The sequence below is a fragment of the Dendrobium catenatum genome, unplaced genomic scaffold (genome assembly GCF_001605985.2).
Source record: "Dendrobium catenatum unplaced genomic scaffold, ASM160598v2 fragScaff_scaffold_1220, whole genome shotgun sequence".
Taxonomy (NCBI): Eukaryota; Viridiplantae; Streptophyta; class Magnoliopsida; order Asparagales; family Orchidaceae; genus Dendrobium; species Dendrobium catenatum.
Genome location: NW_021319682.1, coordinates 3,193,994 through 3,219,267, shown reverse-complemented (window position 1 = coordinate 3,219,267; position 25,274 = coordinate 3,193,994). Strand labels below are relative to the sequence as shown.

At 31.2% G+C, this 25,274-nt stretch overlaps 1 protein-coding gene across 1 annotated transcript; it reads right to left on the bottom strand.

The window, feature by feature from the left end:
- Positions 1-33: 33 nt before the first annotated feature.
- LOC110104385 lies at positions 34-9,789 on the bottom strand. Its single transcript, XM_020833465.2, has 2 exons — positions 9,105-9,789; positions 34-398 (listed from the first exon to the last, which is right to left on the bottom strand). Exons 1-2 carry the CDS (start codon positions 9,629-9,631, stop codon positions 239-241), a joined length of 687 nt encoding a protein of 228 aa, XP_020689124.2. The 5' UTR covers positions 9,632-9,789; the 3' UTR covers positions 34-238.
- Between the last annotated feature and the right edge of the window lie 15,485 nt (positions 9,790-25,274).

Below are 25,274 nucleotides of genomic sequence, written 5' to 3'. Positions count from 1 at the left end.
AAGAGAGATTTTTTTTTTTTTTAAATCAATAACAATTTTCAGAAAATCTATGAACTTAACAATCTTCCTATGCTGTTCTTATAATTACACCTTCCAGGCTTGCAAGATTTACCTTAAAAATATATAAATATATATACAAATTAAACCAAAATAAATAAACAGATTCATGAATATGAATAGAGAGGGGAAGAGAAGTATATGAAGAAGGCTATAAGTGAAAGGAGGAGCTACAGCAAGTCTAAGCCAGGAGCCAGAAGTTCTTGTGTGTCTTTGTGTTGAGAAGATAACCTGCATTCTGACCTTTCTTCTGGACTCCAACGCAGAGGCACTTGCAGTGCTCTATCAAGAACTCTGCAGTGTCCAATCCTCTCCCACTCATGCTTCCACTGAGCTTGCATCTGCCAAAATATACAAATTTTATCAATCAACTCTTTAATTTATGAAGAACTAGCAATGTCACATTTTTTTATTTGCTAGGGAGACTAAAAAAGATATTATATAGAATTATTATGCCATCTAAATCTGTTCAGCATATATTTTGATGTGATTGAGATACAAAGTTATTATATAGATAAATATATATAATTATATATATATTCATAATTTAGAAGTTAGTAAGAAAAAGTTGATAAAAGTAAACTCAAGGAAGTATTTGATATTTTGAGAAACATCAACATCAAGAGACTGTATAATATTTGACTAAATCTATAAGGAGTAAAAAAAATCATTATCTTTACTCTTGTAGATGAGTACATGCATGCTGGCAATATAGAAGAAAAGATTATAACTCAGATCTAACTACCTATTGAATGGAGCATTCTTGTTTGGTTCGATTAAATGGTGTCAGTACAGAGCCCACACATGTATAAAGGCATTATTTGATCCAAAGTTAAATCACTGCATGCACGTTCAAGCAATTCAACTTTGAAAGAACAAAGTTAACTAAATTTCCTCTAGCAGATTGTTTTTGTAAATAAAACTCACTGAAACTTCGTGTACTCAATTACCTTGATAATTTTATTATCATGATTAATCATTTACAAATTTTGGGATGGCTTTAATTATGAAATTCCAATTCCCCATTGTTCTTTCATTTCTACTGAGTATAACTTTTGATTTACCATTTGTCCTTCATTCAGATTAAATTTGTCTTCCCTTTTTATTGGTGCATTTCTATACCATTTTGTGTGGCCAAATCACTCAAATCTATTTCACTTATTTTGTGTTTGATAGGTGCTAGCCCATAGTTTAACTAATATAATTATTTTCAACCAACATAATTTTTTGATAAAGTAGCCGATTTGATTGGAAGGGAATTAGAAAGTTTCCTAATTAAGAGGAAACTATTTAGGAAGGTTCTTGATCAAACAAGAATTATTTAGGAATATTTTTAATTACATATAGGATGGAATTATTTAGGGCATGCGATCTAATTTGAATTTAAAATCTAAGAGGGAATTATTTAGGAAAAAAGAAGGAAGAATTAAGGGGGATTGTTTAGGAAATTTTTAATTACAATTGGCAGGGAATTAATTATGGAAATAAATCAAATTTGAATTCAAATCTAAGAGAGATTTATTTAGGGAAAGGAGGCTGATTTGGGAAGGAATTATGGAAGCCTATTTAAGAATAACTATGGGGTGATTTCTGATAATGTTTTAGAGTTTGCTGAAATTAGAATTTCTTAGGTTATTTGGGCTATAGCCGAAAGCTACGGATTTGGGAGAGCCAGATCTTCCTCTTAAATTGAAGATCCAACCGTATCTTATTATTTACTTTTCATATATCTTGTAATAAAATATGTTTTGGTGTATTTTTCTTCCTAATTTCTTTTTGTCGTTCACTGATTTCGAAGAAAAGTGCATCAACTTCCTATAAAATTGGTATCAAAGCCTAGATCCGGGTACATATGGCTGGAAGAAATATAGAAGTGTTGAAAAGGGAAATCGAACAATTAAATTATGATTTTGAAGAAAAGACTTCAGGTTTCGAAAAGCTATTTTCATCCATCCATGAGAAGATTAATGAGAAATTTGTCATCATGGAGGAGATGATAAAGAAGCTTCTTGAGAGCCAAACCAAATCGACAACATCGGAGGTGAGAGCATCATTTGACCGAACAAGAAAATGGGAGAAATCCTAATATAGGGATAATGAAGGAGATTTATGTGGTGAAAATTTTTGGGGAAGAAGAGGAGATGCCATCTTTGGAATCACTTCCAAGAAGGGGAAATGATGGAGTAAGATTTTTTGTGGAACTGCAGAGTTTAGAAGAAAAAGAAGATGAGGAGAAGATAGAGGACCCGAAATGGTTCAGCCACTCTTACAGGAATATCGAGAAGTGTTTCAACCAGTTCATGGGTTGCTTCCTTCGCAAGAACACAAGCATGCTATCTTTTGGAAGGACGAAGTTTCACATATCAATGTTCGTCTGTACAATTCTCCCCAACTTTAAGAGGATAAGATGGAGAGATGATCAAGGAGATGTTGGAGGAAGGAATCACTCAATCTAGTGATAGTCCATTTTTTAGTCTAGTGCTATTAGTCAAGTGCTTCAACAGCAGTTTTCTTCGTTCCACGTAGAGGACAATGTGGCACTTTGGGAGGGGAGTATTGATAGACTGGACGATTTGATTGGGAAGAAATTAGGAAGTTTCCTAATTAAGAGTGGGACTATTTAGGAAGGTTCTTAATCAAAGGGGAATTGTTTAAGAAAAATTTTAATTATATTTGGGAGGGAATTATTTAGGCAAGAGATCTAATTTGAATTCAAAATCTAAGAGAGAATTATTTGGGAAAAAGAAGGCATAATTAAGAGGGGATTGTTTAGGAAAGTTTTAATTATGATTGGGAGGGAAAACTAATTTGAATTCAAATCTAAGAGGGATTTATTTAGGGAAATGGTGCTTATTTGGGAGGGAATTATGGGAGCCTATTTAAGGCTAACTATGGGGTAATTTCATATTATGTTTTGAAGTTTGCTGAAATTATAATTTCTTAGGTTATTTGGGCTCTAGCCAGAAGCTAGGAATTTGGGAGAGCCAGATCTTCCTCTCGAATTGAAGATCCAATTGTATCTTGCTATTTTCTTTCATATATCTTGTAATAAAAATAATTTTGGTATGTTTTTCTTCCTAATTTCTTATTGTCGTTTACTGATTTCGAGAAAAAGTGCATCAACTTCCTATCATTTTTTCACACATATATGTTAATATTCTTATTTCTATCATGATGAATATGATTGATTTTATTCGTTCTTATTGCTTATTTACAAATTTAACCTTTAGATCTCTAAGCTATTTTATTTTTACATAGTAATGATAAGTCGCTAATATGTTTTAATCCACTACAGGAAAAACGCTGAAAACCGGCGGTTTTTTCCAGCGGTTAGTCTAGATTTACCGGCGGTTTTTAAAGTTACCGGCGGTCTAACGGCAGTTTGTGAACCGCCGAAACCATTTCCGACGGCTTGTTACCGGCGGTTTATTTTTGCGGCGGTTTTCCGGCGGCCAATACCGCCGGTGACCAACGGAATTTTAACCGTCGGTCTGCCGGCGGTTAGGCCGCCGGTATTGTAACCGTGTGATTGAGATACAAAGTTATTATATAGATAAATATATATAATTATATATATATTCATAATTTAGAAGTTAGTAAGAAAAAGTTGATAAAAGTAAACTCAAGGAAGTATTTGATATTTTGAGAAACATCAACATCAAGAGACTGTATAATATTTGACTAAATCTATAAGGAGTAAAAAAAATCATTATCTTTACTCTTGTAGATGAGTACATGCATGTTGGCAATATAGAAGAAAAGATTATAACTCAGATCTAACTACCTATTGAATGGAGCATTCTTGTTTGGTTCGATTAAATGGTGTCAGTACAGAGCCCACACATGTATAAAGGAATTATTTGATCCAAAGTTAAATCACTGCAAGCACGTTCAAGCAATTCAACTTTGAAAGAACAAAGTTAACTAAATTTCCTCTAGCAGATTGTTTTTGTAAATAAAACTCACTGAAACTTCGTGTACTCAATTACCTTGATAATTTTATTATCATGATTAATCATTTACAAATTTTGGGATGGCTTTAATTATGAAATTCCAATTCCCCATTGTTCTTTCATTTCTACTGAGTATAACTTTTGATTTACCATTTGTCCTTCATTCTAATTAATTTTATCTTCCCTTTTTATTGGTGCATTTCTACACCATTGTGTGGCCAAATCACTCAAATCTATTTCACTAATTTTGTGTTTGATAGGTGCTAGCCCATAGTTTAACTAATATAATTATTTTTCAACCAACATAATTATTTGATAGAGTAGCCGATTTGATTGGGAGGGAATTAGGAAGTTTCCTAATTAAGAGTGAACTATTTAGGAAGGTTCTTAATCAAAGGGGAATTATTTAGGAATATTTTTAATTACATATATGAGGGAATTATTTAAGGCAAGAGATCTAATTTGAATTCAAAATCTAAGAGGAAACTATTTAGGAAAAGGGAGGAATTAAGGGGGGATTGTTTAGAAAAGTTTTAATTACAATTGGAAGGGAATTAATTATAGAAATAAATCTAATTTGAATTCAAATCTGAAAGGTATTTATTTAGGAAAAGGGTGCTAATTTTGAAGGGAATTATTCAAGGCAAGAGATCTAATTTGAATTCAAAATCTAAGAGGAAATTATTTAGGAAAAAGGAGGAATTAAGGGGGGATTATTTAGGAAAGTTTTAATTACAATTGGGAGGGAATTAACTATAGAAATAAATCTAATTTGAATTCAAATCTGAAAGGTATTTATTTAGGAAAAAGGTGCTGATTTGGGAGGGAATTATGGGAGCCTATTTAAGGCTAACTATGGGGTGATTTTAGATAATGTTTTGGAGTTTGCTGAAATTAGAATTTCTTAGGTTAGCTGGAAAGCTATGGATTTGGGATAGTCGGATCTTCCCCTCTCAAATTAAAGATCCAATTGTATCTTGCTATTTTCTTTCATATATCTTGTAATAAAAATAGTTTTTGTGTGTTTCTTACTAATTTCTTATTGTCATTCACTGATTTCGAGAAAAAGTGCATGAACTTCATATCAAATTTGTATTAGAGCCTAAATCCGGGTACCTATGGCGGGAAGAAATGTAAAAGTGTTGAAAAGGGAGACCAGACAATTAAAATCTGATTTTGAAGAAAAGACTTCCGGTTTTGAAAAGCTATTTTCAATCATCCATAAGAAGATCGATGAGAAATTTGTCATCAAGGAGGAGATGATAAAGAAGCTTCTTGAGGGCCAAACCAAACCGACAATATAGGAGGTGAGAGCATCGTTGACCGGACAAGAAAATGGGAGAAACCCTAATATAGGGATAATGAGGGAGAATCAGGAGGTGAAATTTTTTTGGGAAGAAGAGGAGATGCCATCTTTGGAATCACTTCCAAGGAGGGGAAATGGTGGAGTAAGATTTTTTGTGGAACTGCACAGTTTAGAAGAAAAAGAAGATGGGGAGAAGATAGAAGCACCCGAAATGGTTCAGCCACTCTTATAGGAATATCGAGAAGTGTTTCAAGCAGTTCATGAGTTGCTTCCTTCGCAGGAACACAAGCATGCTACCCTTTAGAAGGACGAAGTTTCACATAGCAATGTTCGTCTGTACCATTCTCCCCAACTTTAAGAGGATGAGATGAAGAGATTGCTCAAGGAGATGCTGGAGGAAGGAATCACTCGATCTAGTGATAGTCCATTTTTTAGTCTAGTACTATTAGTCAAGTGCTTCAACAGCAGTTTCCTTCGTTCCACCTTGAGGATAATGTGACACTTTGGGAGGGGAGTATTGATAGACTGAACGATTTGATTGGGAAGGAATTAGGAAGTTTCATAATTAAAAGGGGATTATTTATGAATGTTCTTAATCAAAGGGGAATTGTTTAAGACAAATTTTAATTATATTTGGGTGGGAATTATTTAGGGCAAGAGATCTAATTTGAATTCAAAATCTAAGAGGAAATTATTTAGGGAAAAGAAGGAAGAATAGAGGAAGGATTGTTTAGGAAAGTTTTAATTATGATTGGGAGGGAATTAATTATGGAAATAAAACTAATTTGAATTCAAATCTGAGAGGGATTTATTTAGGGAAAGGGGGCTGATTTGGGAGGAAATTATGGGAGTCTATTTAAGGCTAACTATGGGGTAATTTCATATTATAGTTTGCTGAAATTATAATTTTTTAGGTTATTTGGGCTCTATTCAGAAGCTAGGAATTTGGGAGAGCCAGATCTTCCTCTCGAATTGAAGATCCAACTGTATCTTTCTATTTTCTTTCATATATATTATTATAAAAATAATTTTGGTGTGTTTTTCTTCCTAATTTTTTATTTTTGTTTACTGATTTCGAGAAAAAGTGCATCACTTCCTATCATTTTTTCACACATATATCTTAATATACTTATTTCTATCATGATGAATCAGGCAATATATGATTGATTTTATTCATTCTTATTGCTTATTTACAAATTTAACCTTTAGATCTCTAAGCTATTTTATTTTTACATAGTAATGATAAGTCGCTAATCTATTTTAATCACTCAAGCTTAATTTTAGAAGATATAATCAAATTTATATCTCCGCTTTTTTATAAGTAGATAAAAAAAGCTTAAAAGTCATCACACTTATGAATCACTTAATCTTCTGATAATATTGACCCATGACCATCAATTTAACACTTGAAATTATACCATATACATAATTTTTGTTATACTAATCTTAAGCCTCACCTCCTTACCTTCATTGTTTTAACTCTTCACCTTTTCTAGCAGAGTTCTCACTAATTCTAACTATATCATCTATATAAAGCATATACTAAGATCACAACTATTAGGCTATTCCCTTATCTATCATAGCTATCCTAACCTCAAGAAGCATCTCACCTAGACCTAAAGTATTTTCTCTTACATTTTAAAACTAACTCGGTTTTATTTTTTCCTATTAATCTATATTATACTTAATGATTCAATCCATTAAGCTCTTCTAAAGAAATTCCATCCTTTAAGTTTTTATTGAATATTTTTGAAAACTACATTTTTATTTTCCCTTGATTTCTTTATCTAAGTTCTTATTATCTTAATTTTTAATACATCTATGTCGAAGGAAGTCTTTTAGAACTTCTTAATTCTTTTCTTAGCTATTTTGTATCTCATTTGTCCTTCATTGTTTTATAGCTTAAAATAAATTATTTAAAGCGACAGCTTTTTTTTTTATTATTAATTATAAAAAGCAATAGCAAGTAGCAACAATAAGAGGGATGCTCTCATGATCAAACCATAGGCTAAAATACAGGCAAAAATACATGTTAAATGTCTCTAAATTTGGAAGCATCTTAGTATTTTTAATTTTCTAAAGCTCTCGTCAGCTATACTTTCGGCCATAAGTAGTCCTATAGTTCGGCTCCCATCTCGGGTAATAAATTTAACAAAATATTGTCATATAGACATGTTCAACTTTACCCTGAACAATTCTTATTCAGTCTGCCAGAAATTTGATGTTTAGTTCAAACATCAAAATGAAAATAGTTTGGATTGAACAATATTATTCAGCTTATCTAGAGCTAGAATTTATAATAATTGATTCAAGGCCAGGTCAGATTTAATTCTAAGTTGAAAAAATTTTGTGTCAAGCTAACTCGGCTTGGAACTTTTTGATTTTCAACCAACCTGAAAACTTTCTGAGCCAGCACAAAATCATTCAGATTTTATGCATATATTATTTCAGATCTAGTATTAGGTATAAGGAAATAAGAAATGACAAAAGACTCACTATTGAGCTTGTATTTGAGGAAAGACACCATTTAAAATGGAGCAAAGAGCAATGAGAGTTAGAGAAGAATCGGTCATGGAGAAAATAGGAACTCAAAATATAACATTTTAAGCATTAACCAAAAAAAAAATCAATCTCATAATCAAGGGACCACCTCGCTTGAAAGAAATTTTTAACTAGGTTATAAACAAGCTGTACATAATCAGGCAAAGTTTTGTTCATATTGACTCATTAACTATCAATCTGAACACAAACAAGCTCAAATTTCTTAATTTGCTAAAAATCTTATTTGTCTTCAACTCATTCTTTGTCAAGTCAATCATGAGCCAAACATGAACAATAAGATTAATAGATGACCATCAAGCATGTCAGCAATATTTTGACTTATGGTTCTATTTACCAAAAAGAAAATTAATGATTTTAGATAATACAATATTATTTAAGAATAATAAAATTTAAAATACATGTCTTATAATTTTTTAGTGCATTATATGGAATTTATAATAGATGCAAGAGCATTTAATATTTATAGAATTGATATTTTGTATGGAGGTCTTATCAAGCTAGGTATGATGGGTCAGAATCAAGTTCATGATCAACTCATTTAGGGGCTATTTGGTTGGCTGAAAAAAGAAGCAATGTAAAAGGAATGCATTGTATTTGAAATATTTATGAGTTGTTTGGATGAGCATAAAATGAATGCAAATTTTTACTTTTTTTTTTTTTTTGGCTTGTAGGAAATTGAATGCAAAATAAAAGGAATGAAGTGTATTTGAAATACTTTGGAGTTTTTTGGAGAAGTGTAAAATAAATGTAGATTTTTTTTTGGCTTGAAGGAAATTAAATGTAGTGTAAAATTCAAGATGGTGGAGGCCGAGGGTGGCAAATGGTGGCTGCAACGGGCCACAAGCATTGATGGAGGTGGCTGTCACCGATGACAATGGCCGTGAGTTTCTGATGTACGTGGAAATCTTTCAAATTTGAGGAATTCTAAATACGATACATTTGAACTGGATGGTGAATTAATTTTAATTCAAAATGTTACTCTGCATTCCTTTTAATTCAAACCAAACACCAATGTTTCTAAAACCGCTGCATTTGAAATAATTTACACCCTTTTTACAGCAAATCAAACAGCCCCTTAGTAACCAAGCTGAAATTTTGGGTTCAAATCCGAAACATGTTCTGAACGAACTTTTTCAAAAAATTAGATGTTTTTGAACAACCCCATTCAGAACCTAAATCTCCATGGCTAACCCATGACATAAAGAGAGGTGAAAAAAGGATTTTACCCGAGAAATGAAGAACCCGAACGGCGCTGACCAATAACAAGCAAATCGACTCCAAGTACCTTCGTCTGCGACAGAATCACCGCCGCCTTTTCCCTTCCCTCCATCTCCACCTTCTCTACCTGAACCTTAACCTTCGGCTGCGCCGCTTCGCACGCCGCTCTCATCGCCTCCAAGAACTCGTACTCCCCCCCATCCCCCGACCCAGCTGACACTACCGATCCAGACGACGACGACGAAGACGACGAAGACGAAGATGACGTCGACGTTAGAGCCAACTGCTGATGGTGCTGCTGGTTTCCAGCACTTCCTGACGACGTCGGCCGGCGGAGGAAAGCCGATAAGCCGCCACCGCCGCGTCGACTAGGGTTTGACGTCTCGACGTGGAGGAGAATGAGGTCATCTTGTTCGAGAATGGCGTGGGAAAGGGCCCATTGAAGGGCGACGAAAGATTCGCGGCTGGCGTCGGCGATGACCATGACCCGACGCTTGGTTGGAGGGAGAGGGCCACCGCGTTCGGCGGAATCCATGGCGACCGACGGCGCCGTGTCGTCGCCGGCGGTGAGCTTTTTTTCCTAACGCTATTACAGGTGGCACTAAGAGGGCATTTTTGTTAAGAGAAAGGTAGAATGGTGGTTGTGGGTTTCTGGAGCGGGAACAAATTGTGGGCTGGAAGTTTGTTTGGGAACGGGCTTTTTGACCCGTTCAGAAACCATTTTTGGACAATTTAGATGAATAGTCGGAGAAATGATTCATAGGAATTTATTTACCCTGGAGAATGGCGATAATAATATGACATGGAATATAAATTATCCTTTGTGGAGTTTGTACGAAAAGAATCGTTCGATTTGCGCGTATACATGTTATGTACACACTGATTTGATATATATTATATACATGTTGATTTGATATACATTGTATACAAATATATACATAGCATGTACACTTATATGATCGGACGGTTGTACACTCATATGTCCGGACGGTTCTTCCCGTCCGGACTCCGCACAGAATAATTTCTCAACATGAACGGTGATCAATGATCCAATCTTGCTAACTTCAAAATTAGTTCAATTGAGAAAAAAATGCATAAGAGACTTAGGTTCGATTGGGACACCTTTGTTATCACAATTATAATTTTTGTTAAGTTACTATTTTTCAATTGTTTTCAACAAAAAAAAATTATTTTCTCGACAGCAGTTTTACAACAATCACTTTTATAAAAATTTGTCGAAAATTCGAGATCTTAATATTTTTAGATTTATTTTGAAATTAATATAATATATTCGTGTTGATTGATTATTAATATATTACATTATTCTTAAAACAAATCTAAATATTTTAAAATCTATAAACGTGAAATGAGCCATGGCCTAATCATTATTGAAGAAACTGATGTATCGTTCATTATTTTTAAGAAAATTTTTATCCAAATATTTCATCAAAAAAATATAATGGGGATTATTTTAATAAAATGCGGGTTTATATTACATTATGGTATTCAAATTTGGGGTCTATTTTTTTCAAAAATAATTTAATTCTTGACAAAGAAGGGAGTATTGTCTTTGTACCATACCAAAGGGATTTAGAATTGAATTAAATGAAAATGAAATCTACATCAACAAAAAACATTAATTATCCACTTTTTCACTTTTGAATTTGAATAAATTTTGATTGATGACTTTTTTTTAGTAGATTTTTTTTTTTATTAGTCTTCATTTCTATTTTATGAATTTGAATTTGAATAAGTTTTTGTCAATTTGTTCAACATGTTAAAAGTAATTCAAGAAAATCAAATAGATGATCAAAATTAATTAAAAAAATTGAATTGATGTTTGATCTTACTCATAATGATCAAAATGCATACCAAGTAAATTGCAAAATAGTTAAACAACGCTCCTTTTCGAACCAAATTGATCGTGTTCGTCTAAATCTCTCAAATTTTGCTTTGTATCATTCTCCCAGACTCGCTTAGCCTCAGATATGGTTATGTATTTCTTATTATGGTTTCGTCTATGACAGCTTTTTCTAACTTTCACATAAATGTGACTAATTATCTAAAAGAATTGCGTGTTATTGTTCTTGCACTTAAATAATGGGAACATTATCTTTTACATCAAGATTTTTTTTCTATTAAGTGACCATCACATACTAAATTTCCAAAATTCTCAAAAGAACATTGGAAGGATGTACGCTACATGGATTATTTTCTTGTAAAAGTTTAGCTTAATGATCAGGCAGAAAAGATGACATCGAAACTGGGTTATAGAGACTTTAAGCCAAAGGTCCAATCTGTTGGCCACATCGCAAATTAGTATCACCCGATTTACATCCGATCAAAACACCAAAATTTGTAGTTATTGTTGGCAAAAACTTTCAGAAAGGTTAAAAATAGATATATGACTCAATTTCTCATATCATCCTAAAATTGTTAAATTTAAAAAGGGTCGATCGTCAACCGTACTCTTCGATACTTGCGCCTTTCATTAGAATTAGATCTATCAAACGAATTGGATGAATCACATAGATTTCGTTTGGGGGCGACTTTTTTATTGCTTTTTAAATATGAGTTTTAGTATAAAAATTAATACTAAAATTCTGTTTTAAAAAACATTAAAAAAAAAATTTGTCCAAGATGAAATCTTAATAAGGCTAATTTGGGTACAATTCTATGATCAATAGTTCCACCGGGCACAAATATATTCTGATTAAAATTCTCTCAGAATTTTTTTTAAATATATACATTTTTTAGAATTTTTTAAGCTAGTATTATAAAGCAGAGACACTTTATTGAGAAATGACAACGTTTACAGAGAATAGTAGAATGCCACGTGATTTACTGATTTAGCTGAGTGACTTGTCAGCCATGCCCACGTATATAGGGAAAATTTCTTCTGAGTTATTAAGGTAAGAAATTAAAAAAAAAATATTATAATATTAATTTATAAAAATATATTTTTTATAAATTTTTAGTTATGATTATTAACGAAGTATTTAGACTAATTTACCCATCTTTAAAATTTTATATCATATGAAAATATTATAATAATAAAATGGTAATATATAAACAATCATAATAATTAATAAATCTAATAAATCCCATTTTGTTAGTTTTTTTTCTTCTTATTTATCAAGAATAAAATATATAAATTAAAAGTTTTTGCATCATAATTAAAATTAAGGAAAAAACATTTGAAAGAATATCTTTCAAGCATTCACTCATAAGTGTTTTACTAATTTCAAAATAAATATACCAAATAAATTTTGATCAAGATCTTAATTTTTGTTCTAATTAAAATATTACTTCTCTCTCGCACTAATAATAAATATAAACATATAATTAATATTCATTTGGTTATTGGTAAATAATAAATAATATTTTTATTTTTATTCATTTTAATAGTGATTAAAATTATTATTTTTAGAGAAGGCGGTGGTTTTGGATGATTGCAATACTTTATAAAATTAGGTGTATACTTATTATGAGAAAAATATATATTTTTTTAAATCATTATAAGGATTATAGATTTTTTAAAAGAATAATTTTTTTATAATTTTCAAATTCTATTTAATTTAGTTGTGAAAAAACTTATTATCATTATAAAAAAATATTCAATATAATAAAAAAATAATTATAATTAAACAGAAATGAGATAGTAATATACTAATTAATATGCCAAATAAAGCTATTAAAAATTTCACCTAACACATCCATCCAACAAAGTGATTGATTTAACTTTTTTGTTTTTCAAAACATAAAAAATACTCCCATCCCATCAACAATATTAAACTATTTTTTTTTTCTTAAAGCATCATCTTTGGTCCCCATTATTCATCATTAAATTGAATCAATAGATAAGGATTACAATTATTTCTGATATTATCAATGTAAATATTGTGAGAAATTTTTTTTAAAAAAAAATTATTATGGATATTATAAAAAATATATAAAAAGCAAATAATTATTCATTTGTAAATTACCACACTCTAATAGATTTGATTGCAAATATATTATATATATATATATATATATATAATATATATTATATATATATAAAATAAAATATGTATGGGATTTGTAAAATAAAATTATGAAAAAATTATTTTAAATGCAGCCCAAATTACTCTCATTTATGAATTTATCTTATCTATTGGCACTTTCCCAGCTTTTAAGCACATGGTAGTACTTTATATGTTGGCCTGAATGCTCTGATCTAATTTGAATGGCATCTTCACTGCTCTATAAGATAGGAATGAATAAATCTCACATGTTTTTCTTGCTTTCAAATTATCTCACATGATTTTTGCTTTGAGTAGTGGGACTCAATAGAAATGATAAAATTTATTAAATTTATGATTTAACTTTATATAATTAAAAATACATACTCCAAAAAATTTCTCTTAAATCTCTCTCAAATGTAATTATTTTATTTTTATACATAAAATAATTATCAAATTGATTTTTTTTTTTTATGATGATGGGTAAGATACTACAACAACAACATCATCATCAGGCATTTGTCCCACTACGTAGTTACATGAAACTTTTTTCTCCATTGTGTCTTGTTAAAAATCACAGTCTCATTTAAATCTAATAAAGAAAGATCATTTATAATATTTACTAACCAAGTCTTTTTAGGTCTACATCTGTCTTTCTTAATATAAGTCAAATCTAATACATCTACTTTCCTTACTGGGTTATCAAAAGGTCGTCATTTTATGTGACCAAAATCATCTAAGGTGACTCTCTCTAATCTTATCTTCCACTAGAGCTACTCCAACCTTTTCACGTAAGGTAGATTAAAAAAAATGAAAATAATTTGTGAATTTATTATACATATATGATAATTGATTGATACTAATTAGTCTATGCAAATATATCTTGCATTTTAGGCATTAGTGGTTATTGGAATCTTATTCAAATTGCATAAATTTTAAAAAGAATAAAAAAAGGTCATGGAGTATGAATCAATTGCAAACTCAATAAAATTAAATCTTTTTGTACTACAACCTTATTAAAGAAATCTTCAAATAATTGACATTTTACTTGCACATATTATTTAATTAAATGCTTATGTGGTATCCATTACTCATCACATATATGCTTCCAAATTTCATTTTCTTGACAATCCTTTTGGTCTCAAACACTAACTACTTCCACATAGTTCATGTGTGTTGGCTATGTATCTTCAAGATCTAAATTTTATATTCATAAAATTAAATTAAATGATTTCTTAGAGATCAAGTAAATTTTTGGGCTTATGATAGTTCATTCTTGTATAATAATAATCTTGCAAGAAAATATAGTAGGAAGCTTAGGAGGAAGATCATGATGCCTCTCCATTTTGTAAGTAAGGTTCATTTGCTTAATTTTAAGTTAGGAAATATATTAAAAAAAAAAAATTTAAAAACATCATTAAATTTAAATCACACAAAAGCCATTCAAATATAATAACTTTATTTTCTGAAAAAAAAAAAACAAAATATATTTTCTATCTTAAAGAAATCAAAATTTCTTGGTCATCTACAACTACATTTGCAAATCAAAACAAATCAAGCTCATTAATGCAATGTTATGATTTTGGCTCTTTTAGGGGAAATTTTCTTATTGTTTTCTACAACAGTTTTTTAGTAAAAAAAAATTCTTGAAAGCGGTAAAAAATTAGTGATAAAATGTTGTCATAGAAGAAGCCTTCATTATTTTAAATATTGGCTTTAAGCTCTTTGATGAAAGATAAGAAAGGATGAAAAAAGAATAAAACTCAAGAATTAATTCTAATTGAAATCACACTAAAGAGTAAATGCCTCATACATTAGATGAAATTCACTGTGAAAATCCTTAGCAAAACTTCAGTGAATTTTTTTTTTCATCTTTTTCATCCAAAAAAAGAGCAGAAGGAAGAGCTCAAAGAAACTAAAGGAAACAAGACCATTTCCAAAGCCAAGCATCAGACTTGCCTATAAACTCCAAGCACAAAACTGATCTATTTACTCTTCTTCCGGATCTTCATCATCCATCTATCTTCTTCCTCTTGCATGCTTCTATGACCAATCGCCGCCGCCTTCACCGCCTTCGTAATTTCTGCAGATTTCATCTGTAAAAGATCAAAATCCATCGACAGGCTCGAAGAAGATCTAAGACTGGATGAAAGAGAGACGCCAGCGAAGGAAATAAGACACCAGCTTTCGGCTTCTCAAGAGAATCTAAATAGAGAGAGAGAGCATTAGGTGGATAATGGGAATTTCATAATCATTAAAGTTATTTTGTAATGATCATAATATAATTTTTAAACAGTTAATTATATATTATATTCATCTTAAAATAAATATTATTAATTAATTATTATAAGTTCATTTTGATCAAATTGGAGTCAAAATATCTTAAAATAACTTTTCTTTTCATTTTTTTTCATGATTTGAGGTTGCAAATTTTTATTAATAAATTATTATAAGTTCATTTTGACCAAATTGGAGTCAAAATATCTTAAAATAACAAATTTTTTTTTTTTTTTCATGATTTGAGGTTGCAAATTTTTATTAATTAAGTATTATAAGTTCATTTTGACCAAATTGGAGTCAAAATATCTTAAAATAATATTTTTTTCATGATTTGAGGTTGCAATTTTCTTAAGTTGCTGCAGTCATTGATCTCCAATTGAAAGAAAAAGGAAGAGAAAAAAAGGGAAAAGACGCATGCAATGGAGGAGTGTCCACCTCATGTCTCTTTTAAAAATTGTCAATCATTGAACTTAGGGCTTCTTTTGGCGCTTTTTTTTATTTTTAAAATAGCTTTTTAAAATAAAATTTTTAATTTTTGTGTTAAAATTTTACTTTAAGTAGCAACAAAAAAAATTGTCCCAAATAAAGCCTTAGTAGTGTTGTGAAATGTAGTATAAAATAAAAAAAATAAAATGAGGGAGTTTTTTTTATTGATTTAGGTTTACGTTTGTGACAACTTTTTACTATTTTTAAAAAAATTGTATTAAAAAGATCTTTTATAAAATAATAAGAAAGTTATCCCAATAAAATTTAAATTAACTATTCTTATCATGTAGTTGACATATTATCACCCATGTCATGACTTTGTTGATTCCATTTAAGAGGTTTATATTACTTAATATATATATATATATATATAGTATATAGTTTTATTTCGTGATAATTTTTTATTACAAAATAGTTCATGAAAATATTCATCATAATTTGAAAAAAAATTGTCCAAAAATAACAGTTTTTTAAAGGTATTTTTATCAAGATTAATATTTAGTCAAGTATAATGATAATTATGGAAGGTTTAAGAATTAGATTACATTAAGTTCATAATTACTTATTTTATGTAAATATTATATAATTTTTAAAGTTATTATGATGACTTAGGCATCGTTTGGGACGGCTTTTTTATTATTTTTTAAAGCAGCTTTCTAGTAAAAAGTTACTTTAAGAAGCAATAAGAAAACTGTCCCAAATAAATCCTTCGATAGTTAGATCGTATATAATAGGCAATAGAAAGTGTAGCTTGATCAATCGTTGTTAAGAATCAAGAGGTGAATGAGTTCCCTTTTTTTTAGTCATACTCTCCTTCACTAATAATAATAATACTACTATATAAATATTAAGATTATTTTTTAGTATTGATAAGTCATCAAAAATTGATTTAATTGGAACCGATGCATAGTTGAATTGGAAACTTTTAATTTCAAATAGAGAACCATCCAAACTCTAATTTTAGCTAATTTATAGTTGAATTGAATGTCTAGATAAGATGAGCCCAATCCTTCCACCATCATCATCCAACTATGATCATTCAACCAATGTCACTAAACTAAGGTCCTTTGACCATCGTTGCCTTATTTTGGTCCTCATACCACTGTCATCGAACGTCAATTCTCATGCTACCACTGCTTGATAACGTTAATCTGACAACCATTGTCTAATTATGATATCTCAAACAATGTTATCTAACAATGGTTTCACGATCATTGTCACCAAACTATAGTCTTCTAATCATCACAGTCTGACTATAACATTCTTACTATCATCGCTTAACTATGGCTTTCCTACCCGCGACCCCACTACAATCCATCAACCACTATTATGATTGGCCACTAGCTATCGCCCCACTACAATTGTTTGACCATTGTTTCCAAACTTCGATATATACTCTGACCTTCGTCGTCCAACTTCGATCCTCGAATTACCTTTGCCTACTATGGTCCTCCAACCACCATCATGATTATAGTCCTTTAGCCACCATCAATCAATTACAGTTGTTTGACCACTATGATCATCAGTCATTATCATCTGGCTACAACCTCCCGGCCATCTTTATGATCCTCAAATTAATGACACCAAACTATGGTTATACAATCAATGTTGATTGAATAATATCTCTTGATCATCATCACCCAATTACAATCCTCTAGCTATCATCAATTGAATATAGTCCTTTGATAGTTATCACACAACTAAGTTCTTCCCCTAGCTAACCATTGTCGTCCGCCTATGGTGCTCCGATCACCATCACTCAACTTTGATCCTCGACCACTAACGGCTAATGATTTTGGTCATTCGACTACATTGACACCCACAATGACTTCACTCATCATTATCAATAATATTAACACATGTCATGGCCTATAAGGCTAATGTACGCCATTGACATGCACTAATTAACCATGGTTTTTGACATTAAAAACAAGATTTATATCGGGCTTCTTGATTGCTAGTTTTCTCTACTCAAAGGAAAATGATCAAACATACGGCAAACACTCTATTAAAGAGCTCTTAATGCACATGGATCTTCCTACACCCACAACAAAACATGTTATATATGTTGTATGTTTACTTACAGTGTATCATCATCTTCCTCAATTATGAGGAAATACATTATTTGTAATCGATAACAAATATTAATTGAATCATTTCAACTATAAAATATATCGTGATTTTTCCCTTTTTGAGTTTTTTAGATAAAAACTCTGGCGTTCTTGCGACTTGTTTCTTCTATAGATGACATGAATCATTGTACAATGCAAAGACATCAAACTCTCTGCCACGCTCTACCACCGCAAATGCTCAAATATACTTTAAAAAAAATACAAAATATGCTAAAAATAATTGTCTATACAATAGATAAGCATTATCCAAATTCATTTTAATAAAAGTTACCTTCCATCATTTTTAAACATTTATTTTGACTTAATTGTTTAATTAGTGGGATTATCCCCAGTGGATCTCAACTTAATTAATCTTTAATTAGTTTAAAATTGTGGAAGGTTAATTTTTAAACAACGCAGAGATGTTGGATATTAGTGTATCGTGGAACTATCGTGTCGGTCATTAGTCTCCACTCAACATTAAGACCTGTGACCGAAAGCACTAAGGGCTGAATAGTTAGTCATTAACCACATTAATTATGTGATAATTATATGAGTTTAGGCAGTGGCGGAGTAAAAAATCTTTTCTAGTGAGGGCAAAAATTAAATGTTTCTGATATTTTCACAATTTTTTTTAATTAATTGTGCTTGTGGCCGGCATTTGAAGTTTTAATAAATTTTATTTTAAAAATAGAAAAATTAAGATGATAAAAAAACTTACAATTTGTTGCATACTTTCTAATTCTATTTTGTAATAAAACTCTTTTAATTCATATTACATGTATTGATCTTAAAATAATTCTAAAATTTTTAATTTATAATGATAAAATTTTGATTATGATATTCAAATATAATTTATCTTGATAGAAAAATCAGAATTATAAGGGGATGACTAAAAGAATTATAAAGATTAATTATGATTCTATTTTAATAAATAAATAAATAAAAATTTGTTGTGCCCTCACAGGCACCCCCTTAATTTAGTCCATGTGTTTCGGATTAATTATTCTGTGCGGACGCAAAATGTCGTCCGGAGACTAACCAGAATGTACTACGTCACCCTTCGCTCGGCATTGCGCACGGCTCGATACTGGTAACGTATAGCTCATTCTGATTGGTCTCTGGATGACGTTCTGGGTCTGGCCTCCGCACAGAATAATTTCTTTGAGTTTAGGGGCTTAATTTTTCACATAAATGATAAAATAAAAGTGAAGGAAACCCATAATAGAAGCATATATGTGAATTTCTTATAATTTATTCATCTAAGATTTTGGTTTTTTAATTGTAGTCATTATTTATTGTTAACAAAAAATCCCAAATTTCTTTAAGTTTATTGTGAATTACTAATGATCCAAAATTGTATTATGTGTTGGACAAAGTTGAGAGAATTTAAAGTGTATGACAATATATTAGTCTTAGCTTTAAAGACAAATCAAAATAGGCAAAGGATTTTTTATTTCAAAAATCAAATAGAGAAAAAGTATTATGGTTGGCCCTATTTTGATTAGCAAGATAGCTACCAAGACCGCATATGCATATTTATCATCTCAAGGTCTGTCAGTCCACCTTATGATCTCCCTCTACTTAGGAGAAAGCTTATCCTCTTCATATATATTTTTTGTTGATTTTCTTTTGTCATTGTAAATAAAGATATTAACGACAACATGGTTTGGGAAGGGCAGTTAATGCAACACAAAAATGAAAATCTTTCAAAAGATACTAAAAATAAAATGAAAAATAAAAAAAAGAATGATCACGTCCATATGGGTGTCAAAACAGGTTAATGGGACGGGTTGCGGTCTTACTCGAATTCAGTTGATCCTAACTAAAACCCGTTTAATAAATAGGCCAAAAAAGATAGATCCGAACTTGACCTGCTAGCAATGTGAGTCTGACCCAATAACCCGTTTTACTTAAAAAATATTTTGATTCACTTGTTATCCATAGATTTATATTAATTGATAAAATATACATAGCAATAAATAATAGAATTTAAGAGAAATAAAATATTAAACAGGTTATTTTTGGTCCAAATCGGGTTGGCGGGTGAACCCTGATACGTCATCACAAAATTAGCTTGATCGGGCACAAATCTCAAGGCAAAAGCTAGTTGGAAACTTCATGCGACTTGTTTCTTCTATAGATGACATGAATCATTGTACAATGCAAAGACATCAAACTCTCTGCCACGCTCTACCACCGCAAATGCTCAAATATACTTTAAAAAAAATACAAAATATGCTAAAAATAATTGTCTATACAATAGATAAGCATTATCCAAATTCATTTTAATAAAAGTTACCTTCCATCATTTTTAAACATTTATTTTGACTTAATTGTTTAATTAGTGGGATTATCCCCAGTGGATCTCAACTTAATTAATCTTTAATTAGTTTAAAATTGTGGAAGGTTAATTTTTAAACAACGCAGAGATGTTGGATATTAGTGTATTGTGGAACTATCGTGTCGGTCATTAGTCTCCACTCAACATTAAGACCTGTGACCGAAAGCACTAAGGGCTGAATAGTTAGTCATTAACCACATTAATTATGTGATAATTATATGAGTTTAGGCAGTGGCGGAGTAAAAAATCTTTTCTAGTGAGGGCAAAAATTAAATGTTTCTGATATTTTCACAATTTTTTTTAATTAATTGTGCTTGTGGCCGGCATTTGAAGTTTTAATAAATTTTATTTTAAAAATAGAAAAATTAAGATGATAAAAAAACTTACAATTTGTTGCATACTTTCTAATTCTATTTTGTAATAAAACTCTTTTAATTCATATTACATGTATTGATCTTAAAATAATTCTAAAATTTTTAATTTATAATGATAAAATTTTGATTATGATATTCAAATATAATTTATCTTGATAGAAAAATCAGAATTATAAGGGGATGACTAAAAGAATTATAAAGATTAATTATGATTCTATTTTAATAAATAAATAAATAAAAATTTGTTGAGCCCTCACAGGCACCCCCTTAATTTTGTCCATGTGTTTAGGATTAATTATTCTGTGCGGACTCAAAATATCATCCGGAGACTAACCAGAATGCACTACGTCACCTTTTGCTCGGTATTGCGCACGGCTCGATACTGGTAACGTATAGCTCATTCTGATTGGTCTCCGGATGACATTCTGGGTCTGGCCTCCGCACAATAATTTCTTTGTGTTTAGGGGCTTAATTTTTCACATAAATGATAAAATAAAAGTGAAGGAAACCCACAATAGAAGCATATATGTGAATTTCTTATAATTTATTCATCTAAGATTTTGGTTTTTTAATTGTAGTCATTATCATTGTTGACAAAAAAATCCCAAATTTCTTTAAGTTTATTGTGAATTACTAATGATCCAAAATTGTATTATTTGTTGGACAAAGTTGAGAGAATTTAAAGTGCATGATAATATATTAGTCTTAGCTTTAAAGACATAAATCAAAATAGGCAAATGGTTTTGGTTTTTTTTTTTTTTAATTTCAAAAATCAAATTGAGAAAAAGTATTATGGTTGGCCCTATTTTGATTAGCAAGATAGCTACCAAGACCACATATGCTTATTTATCATCTCAAGATCTGTCAGTCCACCTTATGATCTCCCTCTACTTAGGAGAAAACTTATCCTCTTCATATATATTTTTTGTTGATTTTCTTTTGTCATTGTAAATAAAGATATTAACGACAACATGGTTTGGGAATGGTAGTTAATGCAACACAAAAATGAAAATCTTACAAAAGATACTAAAAATAAAATGAAAAATAAAGAATGATCATGTCCATATGGGTGTTAAAACAGGTTAATGGGACGGGTTGAGGTATGACTCGAACTCAGTCGATCCTAACCAAGACCCGTTTAATAAATAGGTCAAAAAAGATAGATCCGAATTTGACCCGCTAGCAACATGAACCTGGCCCAATAACCCGTTTTACTTAAAAAATATTTTGATTCACTTGTTATCCATATATTTTAGATTAATTGATAAAATATACATAGCAATAAATAATATTATTTAAGAGAAATAAAATATTAAACGGGTTATTTTTGGGTCCAAATCGGGTTAATTGACGGTTCAACCCACCCGGCCCGAATTGACCCGTTTAATAAATGAATCGGAATGCATGAACCCGAATCCAACCCGTTTATTAATCGAGATCCGCATAAACTTAAAATTTTCAAGTCAGATTCGAGTTGAATTGGCAGGTTGGGTCATTAATTGATACTCATTCTCCTCCATATATTAACCTTGCCAAATTTAAAAAGGCTCGGTTAAATAAGACTATGCTAGTTTTATTTTTATTATTGAGATTTATATTTTTAATGAAATAACTTTGTTAAGTTATTTTGAAGTAGTAGATGTAAAATCATAAAAAATATTAAGTGTAATATGAGCTGAATTTTTAGTCCAAATTGGAAGTCAAATAATTCCACATTACATGCAACCACTTCTTATCACATCATCCCAAGTCTAACTTTGTTAATATGTGTGGAATCTGATTATGGTGTACTGTTACCTCGAACCTCTGTTCAATTTGTCTTGATAAAAATAAAAAGAAAAATCGTACAATGCTTTAGGGGTGTCAATTTCTGACACGACCCGAAAAGCCAACCCGAACCCGATCCGAAAAATTCGGGTTCGGGTCAACCCGTTTGTGAAACGGGTCGGGTCCAGGTTCAGATTTCTAACTCATTTGAAAAATGGGTCGGGTTCAGGTTGACCCGACAACCCGCGGGTCGACACCCGGATCCAACGTGACCCCCAGTTTCCGACCCTATCTCGACTGGAGCTTCGTCGTCTCAGGTTAACAAGTCAAGCTCTGCCTCCTCAACCGGCGATGACCCACCCACCTCCGGTGGTTCGCCCTACGGCAGGACCCACCTCCGCCAGGCTCCAGCCGACCCGCCAGGAGCCTAAGATGCGTCAACGCGCCCAGGCCCTACGCTCTCAGTCGGTCCGCCCTGTTGCCATTCGCCCACGACGACGCCCAACCAAGTCGCCATTCGCCCTTATTTCGCGACTCGCAACAGCGCTCCCGTGTTTGCGGGTCGGGTCAGGTCAACTCGGCAACCCGTGCGGGTCGGATTCGGGTTAGGATTATTGACATATTTAGCTAAACGGGTCGGGTTCGAGTCAACCTGTTTATGCCCGGGTCAAGTCAGGTTTGACCCGAATTGACACCCCTACAATGCTTTGGTGTTGTGTACCAGAGCACCCCAGCGCTATGTTCTCAGGCACCATGCTGTTGCAAAGTTTACAGGGAGAAACAATAGAGACCTTAGCGCCATAGTGCTCAAAATTCGAAGCTGTTGCACTGTCAGATGGACCAATAGCAGAGGATTGAGCGCCGCAGCACTTCGAAGCAGACTATATAGTTTTCTTTATCATTTTTCTTAGGGGTGATGTTCCTTGGTGTTATTTACGTCACTTTCTCTTTTGTTTTGTGCGTGAGAATGGTGAAAGAGTGAAGAGAAGCAAAAGAGAGAGTGAGAGAGAAGATAGAATTGTACAACTTTCTTCAAATTTTCATTGTGTGGTGTGGTTCAGTAAAATTTTCCCGATTTCGAATTTTTCCACGTTAAATCTTGATGTCCTCTTACTTTAACTGCTTCATATTTCTTATTTTGTTTTCGTTGCACGGTTCACTTACACCTCCAACAAACTCAAGATAAGTGATACATTTTTTTATGATTCTTTGAAGGTTCAAGATGTGGCATTTTATATTCCAAGAAGTAGTAAATAAGTGATCTTTGCAGCCCTTGTGTTTCTAAGGAGAGAAGTTAAAGATGAAGCAAGTTTTCATGCAAAGACTTTATGACTTGCCACCTTTTCTCTTCTTTGTAACTTTTCTTCTTCTTAAGCATTGTAATGATTCAAAATATGATAAACTCAGCCAGAAGTGTTGTCTTTGTAGTTTCTTCTTATGGAGTGTTTGCTGGCTAACAATATTCTTAACTTGGTGAACTCAGAGAGTTGCCTGTTTGATGAGAGGTTTAATACTTAATTACTTGCTGTTTTTTATTTTATTTGTTTTGTTTCTCTCATCCACACATTATTTTTTAGTGTTCTTAAATTTCTCTCTAAGTTCTCTCTCCTACACTAAGTTATTTACGAATTATAAATTTTTGTACTAAAAAGCTATTCCAAACGAAGACTAAATTAGCTTGTGTTCCTTTTAGGCTTCATTTGAGGCGGCTTTCTTAATGCTTTCAAGTACAAAAATTTATAGTTCAAGAAATTTTTGTACTAAAAAGCTGCTTTAAATAACAGTAAAAAAGTCGTCCCAAACGAAGTCTTACCATATGCACCAAAACCTCTAAATATCATTAAAATTAAAAACTCCATAACATTATTCCAAACATCCTAAAATTTTCAAAGTACTTGTACTCGTCGTAATCCGAAAAACCTAACTTACACTTAAGCTCCTCACAAAATCAACCAACATAAAATAAAACAAATATAAGTCCATCTTTAGAAACCCTCCTTTCCAAAGGAGCAATTATTACGTCCGGTGAAATCTGAACGTATCCGAATATATACCGAGCAATACCGAGTCCTCAATACCAAGTTTTAGGTGACGTGGCATGTGGTTATTGGTCTCTGAACGCATTCAATGACCGGACGTAATAATTGCTCTTCCCAAAGCCCCATTAACTTCAACTTACATTTAGTCATCATACAAGCCCTTTCATTCACCGAGGGCTCACCATATCAATAATATCAACAACCCTTTGTGACTTATATTTATTATTAGTGTAAGTTATTTCAGATGACAAAGTTGCTTCATTTTTTGTGTTTATAAACCCTAACAAAAAAAACCCTAAAAAAAAAAAAAAAAATAATGTCAACTTCTCATTTTATTTGCTTCTCTAATTTGTTGAATGAAATCATGTACAAAGTTAAGAGGATTGAATTTTTTTTCTTTCTTCTAACTTGGCTTCTAACACACATGCCACAACACTAACATATATTAAATTTTTTAGATAAAATCTTTAATTTTTTTTATTAAAAATATATTAAAGTAATCAAATATTAATAGTTTAATTGTTTTTGGCATAATTTCAAGTTATTTATTTATTATATACCAGCAAAATATTATTACCAAAAAAGAATTGTACCATATGTTTTAGTTGAAAAAAAAAATATAGGATATGTGTATCAAAATTGTAAGATGATTTTTACTTTTATATAAATCATATAAGATAATAAAAAGCATGTAATTTAAAAAAGGGAAATTTACATACATACCACTATATTTCTAACCATTTACATATCTAACACCTCAAAGTTTAATATTA

What these genes read in the sequence shown, in the direction of transcription:
- LOC110104385 (XM_020833465.2), bottom strand. Translation starts at nt 9,631, where the DNA reads ATGGATTCCGCCGAACGCGGTGGCCCTCTCCCTCCAACCAAGCGTCGG. An exon ending in TCGGGTTCTTCATTTCTCGG is followed by an intron (nt 399 to 9,104) that starts GTAAAATCCTTT and finishes ATATTTTGGCAG; the next exon opens with ATGCAAGCTCAGTGGAAGCA.